At 32.1% G+C, this 20,650-nt stretch overlaps 1 protein-coding gene across 3 annotated transcripts in view; it reads left to right on the top strand.

The window, feature by feature from the left end:
* Positions 1-20,490, top strand: part of LOC143076699 (potassium voltage-gated channel protein Shaw-like) — a 37,021-nt gene extending 16,531 nt beyond the window's left edge. For 2 of the 3 annotated variants that reach the window (XM_076252540.1, XM_076252539.1), the window contains exons 2-3: positions 8,270-9,076; positions 14,853-20,490. In XM_076252540.1, coding sequence (XP_076108655.1) covers positions 8,270-9,076; positions 14,853-15,860 — 1,815 coding nt within the window. In that variant the 3' untranslated portion in view covers positions 15,861-20,490. Of the gene's footprint in view, positions 1-5,652; positions 5,734-8,269; positions 9,077-14,852 lie in introns of those variants that run through there. The other variant, XM_076252541.1, reaches the window with a different exon arrangement.
* The last annotated feature ends 160 nt before the right edge of the window (positions 20,491-20,650 follow it).

Below are 20,650 nucleotides of genomic sequence, written 5' to 3'. Positions count from 1 at the left end.
TATGAATGATCTATATAAACCAATATACATCTGAAAAGATAGTTAATAGCTAAATATAGCACATTAATTTCAAAACGAAACATACATATTGATGCTAATTACTTCCCTCGAGATCTCTGGTACATCTTATATTATATATACATTTCTTATGGGTAATAAACATAGAAAATAAGTCATTTTATTGTCATTATTGCTTCACTTTTTTTTATCAAAATAAGAAGGCCTAGGCCATATTTTGAATAATTATTTTCAAACCTACTAGTCGACAATGGAAACAGTACAACCTGAAAATGAAATTGCTGTACAGATTGAATCTATTTTTACAACAAAAATTATAATTTTCGTTCAATACTTCTTTTTATGTTAGATCGCTTTAGCCTTAAAGACATCTTCCATAGCAAGGACAGAAGATTTTTAACTCGGCAATCTTTAAACGTAGGACTAAAAATGTCGTTTGATGAAATTGGATACCCTACATTGATACTTTTCAATTACTTGTGGTCAAATCAATGAAAGATCCCACTCCTAAATTTGGAAAAGTTTATTCTGTATTGGCAATAATATCAAATTTCCAACAAGATATTTATATATCTTGTTGAAAATTTGATACATCCAATCGGAATAACGCCCTCGTAGGTGTATCTATACAATCAAAGAACAGACTTCACTTATAAATCATCGAGTGGATCTCCGATGAATACCAATTGTCATACGACGCGATAGACATAAACATAAATATTAATAAACACTCATGCAGGCACTTGCAATCGTATATTAATATTTGTCTATATTCTATTTCCGCTTGAACTCATGTCATTGATTAAAAAAAATATATATAAATCATGATCGTTGAACCTGATTAAGTATGATTTTTTGAATTCAGAATCAGACATCGAAATGTGTGAGTGGCTTCCTAGTTTCACTTTCCAATGTCGACATTTTTTTATTTTGATAACTGAACATGCTTAACAGATGCGTAACATATCCCCAGCTGAGGGTAAAATTGAAGGTGGATTGAATACGTATTCAAATGATTGAAATTAATGACTTGCAAGCCAACAATATTTACCGATATTTTTGCTTATTTTGACGAAACAGGTTCAAGCTGACTGCAAATAGCGAAATTATATTTCACAATTCCGTTTTTATAAATGTTTGAATCAGAGACGATCATATTTTGTCAAAATTTTGGTTATATTGCTTTGCAACTTACGCCTTCATATGTGTATTTCTTACATGTACTTGCAATGAATGATGTGCACACCTGGAAATATGCGTAAAAGTGATGAACTTTAACTAGTTATGAATCAACTTCGTGTGTCAAGATCATTTTACTAGTGAACAGTTTAAATCAATCATTTAGAAATTGAATATGCATTGTTGTTATTTTAATTATAAATTTGGTATATCGGTTTTTTAAAGTTATTTTAGTTACGTATTATGATAAGGCTTTGACCAGAAACAAACTGGTAACTGAAGTTGAAGCGTTTACTTTTAGAACGAAGAGTTTTAATTTGATCGTAAACGTAAATTGTTATATTATAGTTCGTTTCTGTGTGTGTTACAATTTAACGTTGTGTCGTTTGTTTTCTCTTATTTTTGAGTGTAAATTGACATTGCGATAAGACGTGTCACGGTACTTGTCTATCCCAAATTCATGTATTTGGTTTTGATGTTATAGTTGTTATTCTCGTGGGATTTTGTCTGATGCTTGGTCCGTTTCTGTGTGTGTTAGTTACATTGTAGTGTTGTGTCGTTGTTCTCCTCTTATATTTATGCGTTTCCCTCAGTTTTAGTTTGTTACCCCGATTTTGTTTTTTGTCCATGGATTTATGAGTTTGAACAGCGGTATACTACTGTTGCCTTTATTTAATTTGATCGTAAACGTAATTACCTCAGTCGGTGGACACCAATATCAAAAAAGAGGCAGGAGGATAATCCTTTCTCAAATTCTATTATACTAGAAGATGCCCATGATTGGGCAAGTGTTGAAACCAAAATTTTGAAATGTCGCGGGTAGTACATCGACTGAGCATACGCTTAGCATATAAGACAAAGATAAATAACGGTCTATGAATTATTATTTCAAAAATAGGCGTTTTCAGTGGAAAAAAGATTGTTTCAAAGACACATTAAAGAAATACAATAGACTACATCTATACGTCATAACACAAATATCCCCGACTTTTGTATGGTTTCAGGGGAGACGCAGCTCAATGCATGCCGAGTCGGTCTCTTTTTTTAAGTAGTAATGGTTCCATCCTTGGTCCGATAGAACTGATAGTCTTATTACTGCCCACGAGAATAAAATAGCAATCATATGGAAGGCATGGCATACTTCAGTACAAACTCACTATAGATCTCAAGGTTTCTGAACTATACAAGCTTCCTTATGGCTTGTTGAATGAGGGTGTTTTATGTGCTGGTAAGACTTTGATTTCATTAACCATGCAAATAATAAGATTTTTTAACGATTTTATTACGTTATGACAAAATTAATATTATTCATTCCTTTCTTTAAATACAACTGTAATGTGTTGCTCAGTCTTTATAAGTTTTAATGGTATGTTGTGTGTACTGTTAACGTTATTATAGTGTCTGTATGTTTTTATCTTTTTAGCCGAAAATATTAGGATTAAATCTCTGAAAAGTAATAAACCAAACTCAAATAAGTCTGAAAACCAACTTGAATAAAAAGTACCGTAGTCATATTCTATTTTGTCTTTGGTGCAAGATTTTTATTATTAGTTGTTATTGGCTTTGAACTAGCTTTCAGTATCTGTTATGGCACGCCGTTATTATATTTATTCAATTTCGAGATATCTTATTTAGTTAAATAAGATATCTTATAAACTAATTGAGATATCTTATAAACTTTTAGAGATATCTTATATATTAATTGAGATATCTGATTTGTTAAATCTGTGAGTACTCTCCGATCTGTAATTAGTGTCTTTTTGTTGTTGGGAAGTACAAGTTCACGGTCATGTCCACTCTTAGTTTTTGTTATATGTATTTCTATTTGTTTCCATATGATGAGTTAAAACTTTTTCAACTGATTTTTATAGTTTGTTCTTAGGTCTACTATTGTAATCACTAGCCATTCAAGACTGTGGTTTGATTTCAAACCCCGCTCGTGCTGGTGCACTTGACTCCAATCTTAATTGTCTAGGATTGTAATTGTTTTTCGAAGGTCGGTGGTTTTCTCTGGCTTCCTTTGTCCATAAAAACTGACCACCACGAAATAGACCAAAATTGGCGCTTAAAAGTGGCGTTAAAACACCAACACTAAGTTTCAGCCATGACTTTTGTTTTATTTTGGACTGCTGAGTTTGTAAGTTCCTTTGTTATTTTTCGCCTATCTTTTACAAATAAAAAACTTGATGTTATGGTTTTGTATTATCAATGTGAAATTCACTATATCCAAATTTGTCTTTTCAATATATGGGTATAATGCTGAATGCAATTAAAAAGAATAAATATTTTTTACGTATGACGTCAATTTTCACTGAACACTAGTCATATTTTTATTTAGGGTACAGCAGAGGCCAAACTCCGAGTCGGGATTTTCTCGCTGCGTGGAAGATACATTCATGGACTTCTCCTGCTCTTTTGTAGGGTTGAGGTCTTTTTGACATATTCCCCTTTTCCATTCTCAATTTTTGTCGAGCCTGCAACTTTTGTTGCTGAAAGCTCGACATAGGGATAGTGATCCGGCGGCGGCGTTAGCTAACTTCTTAAAAGGTTTATATTTTAGAAGGTGAAAGACCTGGATGCTTCATACTTTGTATATAGATGCCTCATGTTACGAAGTTTCCGTCAGTCACATGTCCAATGTCCTTGACCTCATTTTCATGGTTCAGTGACCACTTGATAAAAAAAGTTCAGAATTTTTGTAATGTTGAATTCTCTCTTATTATAAGTAATAGGATAACTATATTTGATATGTGCGTACCTTGCAAGGTCCTCATGCCCGTCAGATAGTTTTCACTTGACCTCGACCTCATTTCATGGATCAGTGAACAAGATTAAGTTTTGGTGGTCAAGTCCATATCTCAGATACTATAAGCAATAGGGCTAGTATATTTGGTGTATGGAAGGACTGGAGGGGTACATGTCCAACTGGCAGGTGTCATCTGACCTTGACCTCATTTGCATGGTTCAGTGGTTATAGTTAAGTTTTTGTGTTTTGGTCTGTTTTTCTCATACTTTATGCAATAGGTCTACTATATTTGTTGTATGGAATGATTGTAAGGTGTACATGTCTAGCGGGCAGATGTCATCTGACCTTGACCTCATTTTCACGGTTCAGTGGTCAAAGTTAAGTTTTTAAGTTTTGGTCTTTTTATCTAATATTATATGCCAAAGGTCAACTATATTTGGTGTATGGAAATATATTATGATCTATATGTCAGTCCCGCAGGTTTTATTTGACCATGACCTCAATTGCACGGTTCATTGCACAGTGTTAAGTTTTTGTGTTTCGGTCTATTTTTCTTAAACTATAAGTAATAGGTCAACTATATTTGTTGTATGGAAGCTTTGTTAGCTGTACATTTCTGCCGGGCATGGTTCATCTGACCTTGACCTCATTTTCATGGTTCATTGGTCTTTGTTTAGCTATCTTGGTTAATGTTAAGTTTATGTGACCGTTGCAATAAAGCTTTATACTTAGGACTATCAACATAATATCAATGATTAGTAAAGAAGGCGAGACATTTCAGTGTGTGCACTCTTGTTTAATATAGCTGTAAAATTCTAGGTCTCTTGGTCTATGTGGATAGTTGTTTCATTGGTCCCACGCTACATGTTCTTATTTATATATATGTTAAAACTAAGGGGGTATGTTGTATCTGTCTTTGACACCAAATTAGAAATAAAAAAAACACAATGTTGCAAAACATAAGTCGAATAAAAGGTTCAAAATCCTGGAAAACTTCGAAAGAGTCATAATATGTATCAATAGATTCTGAATTTTAATCTATAAAATACCTATTCATGTTTCAATTTTCACTCGTGAAGTTCTTTTTTTTTTTACTTTCAAGCTGCATTTGTTTGCACCTGTTTGGAGAAGGCGTTACTAAGTTGTAACACTTTTGTTTAATCCATTTGTCATTTTGAACAATAAAATATGTTTAAACTATACCTGTTCAAAGACAGGAACCTATTGTCGTTTGTTGATATGATACATTGTGTTTCTTCTTTCTCGGTTTTTTTTTTATATAGACTACATCGTTGGTTTTCCTGTTTGAACTGTTTTCAGTACACTAGACATTTTGGGGAATTTTAAAGCTTGTTGTTCGGTGTGGGCAACGGCTCCGTGCAGAAGGCCTATTATTGTTAACTTTTTATACATTGTGACCTGGATGAAGAGTTATCTTATTGTTACTCATATCAAATCTTATTTCTATTGTAGATAAGGTTACTTTTCAGACTCTGTAGAAATCGTAAATTATTATATATTATGTGCTCACGGCTACGGCTGAGTTTAAACTGAGTCAATATAATTAATAACAATTGCATTATACTGTATACATACGATATGTTTTTATTTTTGAGTATTTATTATTCAATTGGATTCACTTATTGAGTTAATTAATCAATTAATTAAATAATTATATGGGGGTTCAATGTTCATAAGTTGCTTATAAAGTTCTTCTGTGAGCTTGATGTGGAGCAGTAGTCAATGAACATGTTGATTTTACAGAAATGATTATAGAATCGAAACCGTTGGTATGTTATATTAACAATAGTACTAGTTCTTCAAGAACTTCTGGATAGACCATATGCATGTTAGTGTCTTTTCAAAGCCTTGTATATATTCTTGTTTGACTGCCTTTAAAATTGTTCCAATTCAATAAATAATTAAAATAATTTGATATAGCTTACAACCTCTCTAAATAAGTGTTGGCGAGCATCCCGAAAAGCAATAGGTCTCATTTTAAGTGTTGTATCAACCGCAAACGTTTTAAGGGATTTTCATTTAGCGCCTGCAAAATAAAATATTCATAATACGTTACTTTTCTCTATATACACGAAGTGTACCACAGAATGAGAGGAGAATATTTATTCAATATTTATTATCTATAGTTTGTATTTGGCTTTTTCTAGTTTTAATACTTGACTTTCTTTTACTTTAGGCGCCCCAACCCAAAACTAATCTTAGCAGTTACCATAACCCTAATAAACGCTATCTATAATCTAAATAAAGGTACCAGTGCAGTAGTATACCGCTGTTAAAAAAGTCATAAATCGATTGAGAGATAACTAATCCGGGTTACCAACTTATAACAAATCCGGGTTACCAACTTATAACAAACCCTTACCATAAATAAGCCGTAACTCGGAACTATACGGACCCAAAAATAAATAAAACAAGGTCTGGAGCTGAAGGATTTTTTCCCATGGGATGGATAAAATCAAACATGGGCAAGCGTTTTTCTTTTTTAAGTTTCCACAGTCTTCTCGCAGTACAAATGTAATGTATTATGTTTGACTCCCGCAATTCTTGTCCTTGTCAACTGCTAAATATTGTAGATATGCATCATTTTAATTTTGCGGAGGTCCGCCGTTATCTAGTATATGCAAGCACAGTTGTCTGGAACAAACAATTGGGATAACTTTATTCCAAACTTTGAGAATTCAGTTTTGGATGTGACACGTCTTCTGTTTGGCAGAATTTTTGTGTGTGTATTAGTATACTATTAGTTCATAGACAGGACTGTGTCATGTGACCATGACATTATCAACGTTTTTACGATTTACTCCTTAACAAGAATGTGTCCATAGTACACGGATGCCACACTCACACTATCATTTCCATGTTCAGTGGACCGTGATTGGGGTTAAAACTTTGATTTGGAATTAAAATTAGAAAGATCATATTATAGGGAACATGACCTTTATGTACTAAGTTTCAAGTTGATGTGACTTCAACTTCACCAAAAACTACCTTGGCCAAAAACTTTAACCAAAACTTTAACCTGAACTTCGCACTATCATTTTCTATGGTCAGTGGACCGTTAAATTACTCAAAACTTTAATTTGGCAATACATTTAGAAAGAGCATATCATGGGGAACATGTGTATTAAGTTTCAAGTTGATTGGACTTCAACTTCATCAAAAACTACCTTGACCAAAAACTTTAACCTAAAGCGGGACGAACGGACGAACTATTAGTGTTTTTGACCCAATTTCACGGTCCACTGAACATAGAAAGTGATAGTGCGAGTGGGGCATCTTTTTTTGTATTATCTTTATTATATATAATTTTAATAACACAATTTAAAACAAAAATATTATTTTTTATTTTTTTTAAGTTTCTGTAATATATGTAAACAAGTTTGTGGGAATACATTTTTTCTTTCTTTTTTAACTCTTTATGTTGCACAATGTAAAGGATAATTGACCGATCATTAAGAACTTTCTAATTTCATAAAATTTATACAATTGAAACTTATATTAAATTAAGCATAAAAGAAGCAATTGTCCTACTGACTCATGTTTGATTGTGGATTGTTTTCTTTTAAAATCATAAAAAAATGTCACTTTTATTAAAAATAATAATTCAAGAGAAACAATTCCCTAATTAAATGTTGTTAAACTTGCTATACAAACACAGAGGTTTAATTTGTTTATTTAATATTTTTATCTAAATTCCCATTTCGCCTTAGTTCAATTCCCATCTGGCCTTAGTATATTTTTTTACCTTTTTTACCTGGAATTCACAGCTAAGGCGAAATGAGAACACACCCGTGTACTTGGGACACATTCTTGTTTTTTTTATGTTATTTCGAATAGACGAAACATATATAATTATAGTCATGTCTTATTTAAATTTCGAAGTAGCTGATAGAAAACTATAAAATTATATGTTTACGATACGTTTTAAATATTGAAGTAACAATTTACTATAAAATAAAAGAGAGTATTTTCACAAAGACAAACAAAACAACAAATATCGAGTACACAAGATACTAGACTCTTAAATCATGTAATAAAACACACAAAAAAAAACGTTCACACTTTTTTGTAATTTGACATACAAATCCCGACTCAATGACATCATTGAAACATTTATTCAGCTTTGTTTTGTAAAGTTATTGTGAATTGTGAATGATCTTTATCGGATTACAGCTACATTGCTTAAAAATCGATAGTAGAATACCTAATTTAGATTTCTTGACGTTTGTTTTCGTAAACATGATACAAAACTATTATAATTTGAACATGGTTATAAATTCTCATCAAACATTTATTACTTTGTAGTCGAGGAGATCGTCTCTGTCACAACTACCCGTATCACGTGACTGTGGAAAAAAGGCAAAGTATTCACCGATTGGTCAATCGAAAAAGACAGATTCCCACGATTTTGAATTAACAAATAATTGCAATTCGAAGAAAGCAGGTGAGAAATGCAAATGTACGGACAATCAAGAAAGGTCTGGTGGAGATATGGCGTTTAGCGCCATCTATAGCGGTGGACGTGGCGGGAATATTTCAAAACACCGGGTAGTACAACAAACAGACGACAGTAACATAGAATTACAAAATGATTCGGACACTTGTTCACGATGTCGGATGTCAAGCACATCGAGTCAAAATGGTAGTGATACGGTGAAACTGAACGTAGGAGGGACAGTGTTTGAGACCTATGTGTCTACATTGAAAAAGTTACGGACTTGTAAATTGTCAAGAAGTTACGAAATGAAGAAGTATTATCGAGAAGACAAGGGAGACTACTTTTTAGACAGGGACCCTCAAGTTTTTTCCGTAGTTCTGAACTATTTACGAACAGGAGAATTACATATTCCAACTTTTTTATGTGGTCCTATTCTGCAAAGAGAATTCGAACACTGGGGAATAGACGAATTAGACATTGAACGTTGCTGTTGGCAACCCTACAATACTTGGAAAACGCAAAATCTATCCTTGGAAAAATTAGAAAGTGATCGTAAAAAGTCAACAACACAAAGAGACCTGAAATGTGATCGAAATAGTCCGTCCCGATGGAAACGGGTGCGGGCGATAGTCTGGAACGTCCTACAAGACCCAACCTCATCATGCGGTGCAAAAGTAAGTACTGATCTCATTACAAAATACAGGTACATATACAATGTATCAAGATTATCGGAAAATAAAATGTGAATGCATAGGGTATAGTCTATAGAAATATGTAGAAACAATTTTCTTGCCGATCTTCTCTCCTGTTGTCCGTCGATCACACACAATTATGACTATGCTCTTAATAGAAGAGAAATGCCAGGTTATTAGTTTAGACAGAGACATATAATACAAGAGATTAGAATTCAAATTGTTCAATATCACACCCTTCTTTTAAGGTAAAATAGCTAACTACAGAATGCGATCATTTATAGTATTATGTGTCCCGAAAGAGGTTATCTGAAAAAAATAGTCTGATTGTCGTTCAATGTTTACTAAAAATAAAATTGAGAATGGAAGTATATTTGAGAGTTTTTCTCATTGTTTTCTGTCTTCTAATTGTGTGGTAATATCTTATTATTTCGACTGGTTTAACAAATACCGAATATATTTTTGGATTGATTAACAAAAACGTAAACTTACCATTATAAGGGGAGATAAATTGATTTTTATTTACGAATTGAATGCTTCTTTTTGTAACTTCATTGGGGTGTAAAAACGTTAACCGAAGTAATGTGCGCACGGTCAACGCTTTTACAACCCTATGAACTTACAAAAAGAAGCATTCAATACTTATAATTACAGTTTTTAGCTAGGATCATGAAAACACGAATTTTATCAATTTTTGATTTAATTTACCTGTGCACTTTTTTATGGGATCACGTGTTATCTTGAATGATTAGTTTTATTGAGTAATGCAAATGCTTAAGGAATAACATGTGATGTGCAGTTAGCCAATCATAATAACGTATTATAATGAAGCATACATCTAATGTAATTATAAAGCAATGTTCAGTAGATATTATTTTTTTGTAAAATAACAAGAAAAATATACGATGATTCCATCTTATTTTATTATTTTCTAAAATCATTTTGTAATTTAGAGCTATTTTCGAATCTTTCAAATAATGTCATTAGGGTTTCTGTCTTTTCAGTAAAAGATTCCATATTTTTTGAGATCAGATCTAGTATTTCGTGCACATTTCACAATTTCGTATGTCTTGCGAATTTAACGTTAGATTTTATAAATTTATTACCTACAATACTAAAATATCAAACATAATGACAAGCTTGTTATTTCAACACAAACTACATATGTGACAATATGAATTCAGTACTGCTTAATCTATTTTTACAATGATGCTGGTTGAAATGTATTTTTCTCCATATTCAACATAGTTATTTATGTCAGATGCGTACCACATGCTGCTGGATATTTATCAACCTCAATTGAAAAACCTGTGGTTAAATATTTTATACATATAAAGCAATACCCAACAAACAAAAGGATGATGGGGTTTACAGAATAGAGAATAATGGGCCAATACCGCAGAACAATGGGCCACAACAATAAAGAATAGAGAAAAATAGGCCACTTAAATAAAAAATTAAGTAAAATATGAAACAAATAAAGAATAAAGAAAAATAGACCATTAAAATAAAGAATAGAGAAAAATGGTTTATATGAATTAAGAATAAAGAAAACTAGGCCACTTAGATAAAGAATAAAGAAAACTAGGCCACTTAGATAAAGAATAGAGAGCAAAGGGGTGATAAAATATATGGAATATAATAATGGGCAAAATTTATAATGATTAGAAAAAATGGTCGAAAAAATTTTAAAAATACAGATATGAAGAACCTCAAATCCAGACCCTCGTTCACATTAGAGTAAGGAGATAACTGTATTGTATTTTAAGCTCCGACGGCATCAATTGGTGAAAAAATACAATATTGTTATCCCCATTCTAATGAAACTGACAGAAAACAACATCAAATTATACATCCAAAATCTGTCATACGTCGTCTGGGCTTGCGTGTACGTTTTTATAGCATCAATTGTGAATTGATGTCACGAAAACTAGTGACGTTATCAAATCAAAATAAACGTTACAATGAAGTTGCATTAGAATAACAAATAACTAAATGACACATGCATATTAAGTCAATGTAAGAAGTAAAACTAATTTCGACAAAGAATAAACTTTATGATGATACATTCAATTTTTAAGATATGCTAGTTTTTGAATATATTAACAATTACAAGTTGAATACCAAAATTATGCCTCGTTCACACGGACATATAATTCGAATTGAGTTCGAATCGAATGCGAATCGAATTCACTAATCGCGTTCACACACTCTTCTTTTTTAATTCGATTTTTTTCGAATTGGCAAATTCGAATTACCCATTAGAAATACGCTTTTCTTAATCCGAATTGACGTTATGATGTAAACGTTGCGAATGCGAATTAAACTAATTCGAATTAGTTAATGCGAATCGAATTCGAATTACGTGTGAACTCAGCATTAAATTGATGTTTCATATACATCCTCGTTCATTGGTCACTGTTGGATAGTTGTCCGATTGGCAATCATACATGTAGCACATCTACTTATTATTTTTTATATTAAAATGTCTGAACGCAGGATTGGTTGAACAGTTTTACTCTTTTTTTAAATGGTCTGGCAAATGGACCGAAATTGTTACAGTAGATTGCCTTTCAAATCATACAACATCTTCTTATTTTTATATAAAAAACAGAATATTAAATACATTTTTGTTGTTGCTTTTCCTTAGGGGAATTCTAGTAGAAATTAATAAAGCATTTTTACTGGCGTATAAGGATTAATGAAAATAGAGCTACGAAGTATTAATCCCCACCTGCTGATGCTGTTAACGAAAAACAATATTATTTGCTCCACTTTCAATCATATATGGAACTGTATTGGGTTACTTTCGCTACACGATAAACACGATCGTTTTTCATTAGATGTTTTTGTATCACAATTTACCTTGGCTGGTGGAGTTAGATGACCAATTGGTTTAACTATCTTTTTACAGAAAAGTACGGCGTACACAAAGTTAACATATACCGTCAAAATTACAGAATCGGTTACAGACTCAGATCAGATCCATAAATCTGTGTTAAAACAAAAGTGTTTCGTGAATTTTGATGAAAATTTATATCATCTTAAAAAATGTTTCTCTGGCAAATCATTTAGTTCCCAAGTCTGCAAAAATGGGAAAACATTGTTCAAACATTTCCATAATAGCAGATACAATATTTAAATAAACGTGCAATCCTTTTGTGAAGTTTCGAGCATCTTGGTTGAAGTTTAGGAGATTTGATTATACAAATCGTCTTTCGCGAATTTGGATGATAAATGACGATGTACCAGAGTTTGGTAAAATAAGAAAACGTTCATCAATCAATTCCATACTAGCTGATGCACAATCAAAACATGTGCTCAATCGTTCTATTAAGTATTAGGGATCAGGGATGAATTTAGGAGTTGATAACACAAACAACGTACTTACTTTCCGCCCGACATCACCGTATTGTAATCCGGTTTTGGATTTCGTCCAACCCGACCAGAAAAAAAGAAAAGGATATTCTAAGCCAAAAACCCATCCAAATATATATGTTATATCTAACGCTTTAAGTCTTTGGTAGATGTTTCTCAGTCGTATTTTTATGTTTTTTGTTGTTGTCTTGAATCATCTTATAAATGCAATATTCATGTACAAAGAAAATTTACCAGTAATTTATCTACAGCGTTTACACTCAATTTAACTGTTGGGGCGAAAATTGTATTTTTCGCTTTCACTTATCGATCAGAATTTATACGTAGACTTATTAAATCATAAAAGATAATGTTATTTCAACAATTCTTATCTAACTAACGAAGAAAGTCTTCATTTCCAATTTAGATATACGCGTTATTGGTGTTCGGTTTTTATATATCTGCTTTCGTTTACATATATAGTACCTTGTTTTAAACCAAATAACCATTTCTGAACAATAACAACATATAGTTTAAGCGAACCTGTTCCTTATGATCACTCTAATGTATACTTGGTGATCCGTCGACGACTTTAAGGTTTTATTTTCATGTTCTCATCTTTTACTCTGAGCTATGAAATTGAACTATGAGTAAATTTGAACTTGCCATGGCAGAAACAAAGTTTAAAATGATCAATTGAAGATTCATTACCAGATATTCGGCTTGAATACGGATACTTTACAAATAATAGCATAAAAGAAGGTAGTTGCATCCTATACATCAAACGTGCTTTATATGTTTCGGAGTTTAGTGTGACGTCCATTTTCACTGAACTAGTACACATTTGTGTTTAGGGGCCAGCTGAAGCCCGCCTCCAGCTGCGAGATTTTCTCACTGTGTTGAAGACACTTTGGTGGACTTCGGTTGTTTTCTGCTCTATGGTCGGGTTTTTGTCTCTTTGACACATTCTCCATTTCCATGCTCTGTTTTTCAGTTGTAAAGTCTCCTTCCAACAGGACATGAAAGTGTATTTATACATCCTTGACTTCATTACCTTCTATGATTTTTTTTTATTCATAAATATTTGCAACTGGACATATCACAACTACTTGGAAACTAAAAGGCCAAAATATTTAAGACAATGAGGCTAAGATGACTTTCTAACATAGCGTCTGTTTCCCACAAATGACAGGACTAATTGGCGGCAAAACCATATTTGAATTGACAGCATTAAGCGGTATACGACACCGGGTCAGTGGAGTGTCTGTACTTTACAAGTAATAGTACACGACGCTCTACAAAATGAAGATTTCAAATTTAAATGGATATACATTTTTTATTTTACTTTTACCAGTTTTAATCAGTATCATGTTATGCCTCGTGGATACGTTCACGCGTAGCTGTATGTACACGAAGGGCGTATGATGATTGATTGGTTTGTATTTGCCTTAAGTCCAGTGGCAAATATTTCATGCAAGCTCCGCACGAGTCGACGCATGTGGGGAAGTTCAATAAATATCTCATTTTGATTTCTCCTTATTTGAAATTCTTGAATTCACTGCAGTTATATTTAACATTATCAGAAGAAGAAATGGTTAACATAATTTATATCGGAAGTCTATGTATTTTTTTTTGTTTTTTTTCTGTTTACATTCTTAAAAAAAACATGATTTTTCTAAAAAGTGATGTCCTTCATATTTCTTTCGATAAATATAAGAAAAAAACAGCCTTCTTTTAGCACTCAATTAAGATATAAACCGAAATGTATTCGACGAATAAAACTTTTAATTTATACATTACCAAAGTCTTTGTTATTTAAATATAAGAAGATGTGGTATAATTGCCAATGAGACAACTCTCTACCAGAGACCTGATGAAAAAGAAGTTAACACTTCGTATGGCCTTCAACAATGAGCAAAACCCATACCGCATAATGAGTAAAACATGTTCCTTGCTCTTTTATCAAACACGCATACGGAAACCATGATCACATTATGTACCGTCGTATTCACATATTCATGGACGGTCCATGATGTATCAGTGGCATTAAGTCGTAAGAATTCATTCCCCATATATAACTGCTTCAATATCATTTTTAAAAATGTCGATGGATTATTTTTCTTTAGATTTGAATTTAATGTAGAATCATAAAATCACGTGACATTTCTTTTATAGGTTAAATTAAAACGAGATCAAAACTTTTAAAATTTAAATGGTGGTCTCTCGTGCTTTTAATGATTGAAGATTCCATATACACATTTTCCAATTAACGATAGACAGTTGACGCCAAAGTGTAACACAAAACTTGTACAACTCTTATTTATGTCAAAACTCTAGCTGAAAAGTGTACGTATTTTTTTAATAGTTAGGAATTTTTACATATGTTTTTGTTTCGTTTCAGATATATGCCTGGATTTCCATTTTATTCGTTTTCCTTTCCATTTTTTCATTCTGCGCGGAAACGCATCCGGCATTCAAGGTAGACAGAAGCGCCCTCAAGTCTTTCGAAGCTTTATATAGCATCCAACCCGAGGCTACATACTTTACAGAAGCGACTGTAACCATTCCAAGTACGTTGAACGACACAAACTCAAATCAAACTGCGGATCAACGAGTTACACACCCTGCCTTGAAAATCATTGATTTATGCTGTGTCACTTTTTTCACCGTAGAATTTATCTGTCGGTTTGTCTTTTGTCCGGCTAAATTACAATTTATCACTACAGCACAAAATATCATCGACATTCTCGCTATTTTACCGGATTATGTGGAGTTTATCATATACATAATTAACCCATCTGGAGAGAAAATGCCTTTTATGGAATTTATTGTGATTCTGCGCATGCTCAGGTTATGTCGTATATTCCGCTTAATTCGCCATGTGCCTGGATTATGGATTTTACTGTATACATTGAAAGCCAGTTCCAACGAACTTTTGTTAATGTTTGTCTTCTTGTTGATTGGTATGATAGTTTTTGCTTCGCTAATTCATTTCGCAGAATCCGATAAAGGATTTGATAACATTCCAATTGGCTTTTGGTGGAGTGTTGTTACTATGACTACGGTTGGTTATGGGGATAAGTTTCCTCAAACAGCATACGGTTATATTGTAGGATCTCTATGCGCAGTCTCAGGACTTCTTATGATCGCTTTCACAGTGCCAATCATTGTTAGTAATTTCGTACTTTATTACACGCATGTGCAATATGGACTGGGAAAAATTGAACGCACGAAAAGAAACGCATTTGAGGAAGAAGAACAAGGTCTTATCAGTGACTATGAAAGTGAAACCGAGTGTATAGAATCAAAAGAGATCATAAAAGTAAAAGAAAATGGCCACGGAAACCACGGGACTGACGGCAATTACAATAAAGTGTCAATTTCAAGCGAAGACAACAGTCCAGTATGAACAATTAATTTTTATTGCATACAAGATGGGTTTTTTCCTCAGACATATTAGTTATTTATTTCATTGTAATCTATACATCTACAAAATCTCTCAATTAACATTTTACAATATTTTAGAAATATTTTTAAAAGGAATATTCCAGTGAACATGGTGAAGTATATTCATCACTTCATGTCTCTATATTAAAAATATACGATTTTCTTTAAAAAAATAATTAGATGCTAATACAATAAATTCAAATTCTTCATTTCAAAAAGAAGTTGTATAAAGTATTTAATGTGATTGATCGAAGAACAATGATATTTCACGGTTATTATCACATCAAAAGTTGTCTCGCTTTAGAATATTTTTATTTAATAATTCGCATCGACATATATGCCTGTTTAAGTTTGAGCATTAACTTTCATTACATGTACAAAATGTGAACACACATCTCAACATGAATTGCAAAATAGAGAATATTGGAACATTAAGGGAAAATACATGTAATGGAATTTGAAAATTAAAATATGTGACACTTTAGGATGTTCGCTCTCTTGGTTTTTGTTTGTTTTTTTTTTTTTTTTAACTTTTAGTCAGATACTCGGAATCTTCTAGTTTTACCCATGTTCGACCCGCTAACCCCTACTTTTCTTTTCGTAATTTTAATATATATAGTTTAAAGGGGCATTTTTGAAAATCTACTGATATCCTTTTTATTTTTTTCATAGCCTTTGAAAGAAAAAAGGTGTCAATGTTTAATTTATGAAAAATCTAGAGACAATTATTTCCCGCCAAATGTTAGATTGATTATAAATCAAAAGCAATGGTTGTTTCCCCTTATCAGCCAAACTCAGACAGACCTTTCATTTTTTTCTGCTTTGAAGTTTCGTTATTCATATTTTTTTTACATTATCAATTTAGAACTGTCATTTTGAAAGCAGAAGAGCTAACATCGTCAATATAGAAATTACAACGTTTATGAAAAAAATCCATTGCATGAAATATGAGATTTCCTTGAACAATTATATTTCTATGCAATACTAGTATTTTCTTTTTTATTTGGACAGAAATCATTATTTTATAACTGAAATCATATTCCGTAGGCTTGCATTTCAAGTTCATTCCAGTTTATAAACATTATTTATATGCCATTTAAATATATTTTTGCTATGGTCGTGTAATCGATGACAACAGCTGGCATAATCCCACCCACTTGTTTTCCTAAAATAACTTTTTTTTCATTTTACAAACAGTATTTTTAGTTGTTTTATTTAAAAGAAGACGTGCGCAGTAAAATATATTTCAAATACAATTAGTCAGTACTCTAATTGTCTTTATCTAATTAAGGTAGACATGTATTTATAAGTCACGAACTTGAAACCAAACGTTTTGTATCAATTAATTATTCATACCATTTTATGATTTACATATATCTCTGACCGACTATTAAATACCAAACGACCATGCAGGGGTTATTCGAACAACAGAGAATTCGTGTTAACTCGTTTAAGGTCAAAAGTTTGTGACCGAATAATTCAAATCCTAATTTTTTATGTAGAAGATTTATCAGGTCATATGAAGGCTGTTAATACTCGAGTCTCGGCTCAAAGTTGCGATTATGTATTGATTGAATACGTTATTTTATTAAAGAATACGATTAAAACAGCCCTAATAATACCAAAACGGCATGTGTCATACTGGTAACGTCGTCCTGGTAATATAAATCATGTGATCTATACTGCTTTTCGGCCCGGTCCGATATTTTCCAATACGGACTGGCAATGAATCCTGAATTACATGTACACATATATTGTGCATGTTATTCAAGATTCATTGCCAGTCCGTATTGGAAATATTAGCCCTATATTTACATCATTGCCAGTCCTTATTGGAAGTATTGGCACTATATTCACATTTGATGTATGTAATACAGCATTCAGAACAAGTCTGTATTGAAAAAGTTGGATTATTTAATAAAAGTGTTATGAACCTACGGGTCTCGAGGCCAATACAGCAAACCTTGAATCTATACCAGTGCCAATACAGAAACAGCCAGTTAATAACACAATAGTATTAAAAGACTTCTTCTAATACTATAATTTAAGATTTGCAAACGGTGTTTTGGTAATGATGTAATAAGCCTTAAAATTTTCATTGGTGCATAAAATGAAATGCAGGCTGTCAAATGGTCGCTCATTTTTCGTCGATCAAATAGTCTTTTTCATATTGGTACAACAAACATTATATTAGAATATTGTAGAAGCACTATGTTGAATATATAACCGTGTTTATCACTGGTGCGGGGTTTTTCTATCAAAGCACATTTTATACGGAAAGACTTTAACCGTTTAATCTAATTATTAGTTTAGAAATTTAGTTTTAGAACTCTTATTTGTCTCTACGATACTAGCACAATTTTTGCTGAAATTGGTTCAGAACAGAATTATTGCTGTAGAAAATTCAAACACAGTATACCGTTTCTTTGAATACTATTTTTCTGTTTTTTTCGTCCTTTTTCGCTCACCTGGAGATATTGCTCTTTAAAAAAAATATCACAATTTTCATAAACGTTTCATAAAATATTCAGATTGGTGTCAAGAATGAATTTTCGAATAAACTTTCGTTGAAGTACCAATAGTGTATAAGAAGTAAAAGTTTCTAAATGTACCTAAAACAATGGCCTAGTAACAAATTTAATACAATAACATCACCGGACCCAGTTACCTACCAGAAAGAGGATTTTCACAAAGATACAAATTATTAAAAATCGGATTTTTTTTTAATTTATCAAATATTTTGAATATTTAGCATACACATCACGAGGACTAGTGTTCATCGTTTCATTTCCCTTGTCTTTCAAATCTTGCATTCCTATATTGTTAAAACAAAAAGTTATCCGTCAAAATGTACTTTGATATTTAGTGGCAAGTAATTGTTGCTGCATTGGCAATCATACTTTACACATCTTTCGACATGCATGCAATGATAACATTTTTCAAGGAAGTGATAAGTATAATTTTTGTTGTTTTTAATACCGACTCCTTATTTTGATGAACCTGAGATAAACAATAATTTACGTTTATTTATATAAAAAAGAAGATGTGGTATGATTGCCAATGAGACAACTATCCACAAAAGACCAAAATGACACAGACATTAACAACTATAGGTCACCGTACGGCCTTCAACAATGAGCAAAGCCCATTATGATACCGCATAGTCAGCTATAAAAGGCCCCGATAAGACAATATAAAACAATTCAAACGAGAAAACTAACGGTCTTATTTATGTAAAACAAAAATGCTTATTTTTAATGTAGTGATGATCATTCATCTTTTTTATAAGGTTGTATCAAATAATTGAAGAAAACAGAGATTTGCACACGCATCTTTTTGCAGATATAATATGTAATATTATGGGCATTTTTAGCACAATGTGTTCGAAATGAAATTATGATTCTGTATTTTGTATGCTTATATAAAGTTTTATTTACATTTATTGATTATCCGTAAATGTTCATTGATAGAATTTAATTGACTTATCTTTTTGTGTACTGTTTATAGTATGTTAAAAATTGTTATTCATTTAGAAAATAATGTGATCATATACTTTATAACATTTCATTTTATTATCTACATAATTATTGTTAAACTGTTACTGGCTACAACATGTACAATTGATTGTTATATTATATCTTAATTTTGCTTTAGTAGTAACGCAAGTGAACGCTAAGTGAAACCATTTTTGCAATGCTATCTGGTTGTAAGGTATTCGGATACCAATTAGAAAATACCTGGATGTTATATGCAAATCAAACGTATGGCTTTGTGCTGTTTTCGGCTCTGTTGCGGGTTGTTTTATTTCCTTGGCACATTTCCCGTTTCCATGCTCTATCCTATAAATGAATTCGACAAACATTCGAAAATTGAATACTGTAGATTTTATAAGGTGATCTAATTTTGTTTTATACAGGTTTATTATCGATTCAGTGGAGAATATTAAATGTATATCAGGGCGGGAACATGTTAATGTGATAACCCTGATTAATAACAATGCTTCGTACTAGACAGAAAAGCTGAGCTTAATATTATTTTTACCGAGCTACTTCACAAAGTGAAATCATGACATCCTTTTTTTATGTCAAAATTGATATCATACAATTTGTACACGTCACACCATTTATCTCTTCCGGTAAATCTACAACGAATTAAGACATTGGTCACCGAATGACGGATTACCAAACAATAGTAAAATTTCCAAAATGCGGTTTGATCGAATCGCAGTTGTCGCGCTTACAATGTAACCATTGACAAATCAAAACCATTAGATAGTGAAACAAGTATTAACAACCTTTTATGGATAATCGTAATAGGACATGCAATTGTTTTTGCTTCTGTGAAGTATAATATTGTTGCTTGTTACACTTATTTTATGACATATATATCTGCACATTTAAGTATTATTTATGAATATTCATTGACATATATGTGTATCATTTTTCACATTCATTTAAGAATGTATAGTTGCTCTGTGATATTGAACCATTCCTTCATCAATCATTTGTAATTATTGCCTCATTGTTAAACAGTTGTGGATATTTTATTCCCCACGTTTTACCTTCTGTAAATAAATCACGTTGTTGATCTTATCTTGTGTGTAGTTATTTCTTTGAATTTAGAAATATCAAATGAGAGCTCCAACTTAAAACGATGATGTAGCGTGAAGCAAACACGCGAGAAGCAAACACGAATCAACCAATTAATAAAATTTAAAAAAAAAACCCCGTTTGCTCTCATGTTGCGCTGCTA

The sequence above is a fragment of the Mytilus galloprovincialis genome, chromosome 5, assembly GCF_965363235.1.
Source record: "Mytilus galloprovincialis chromosome 5, xbMytGall1.hap1.1, whole genome shotgun sequence".
NCBI lineage: Eukaryota > Metazoa > Mollusca > Bivalvia > Mytilida > Mytilidae > Mytilus > Mytilus galloprovincialis.
The sequence above is the reverse complement of the archived record's forward strand: the minus strand, read 5'-3'. Positions and strand labels throughout refer to the sequence as shown.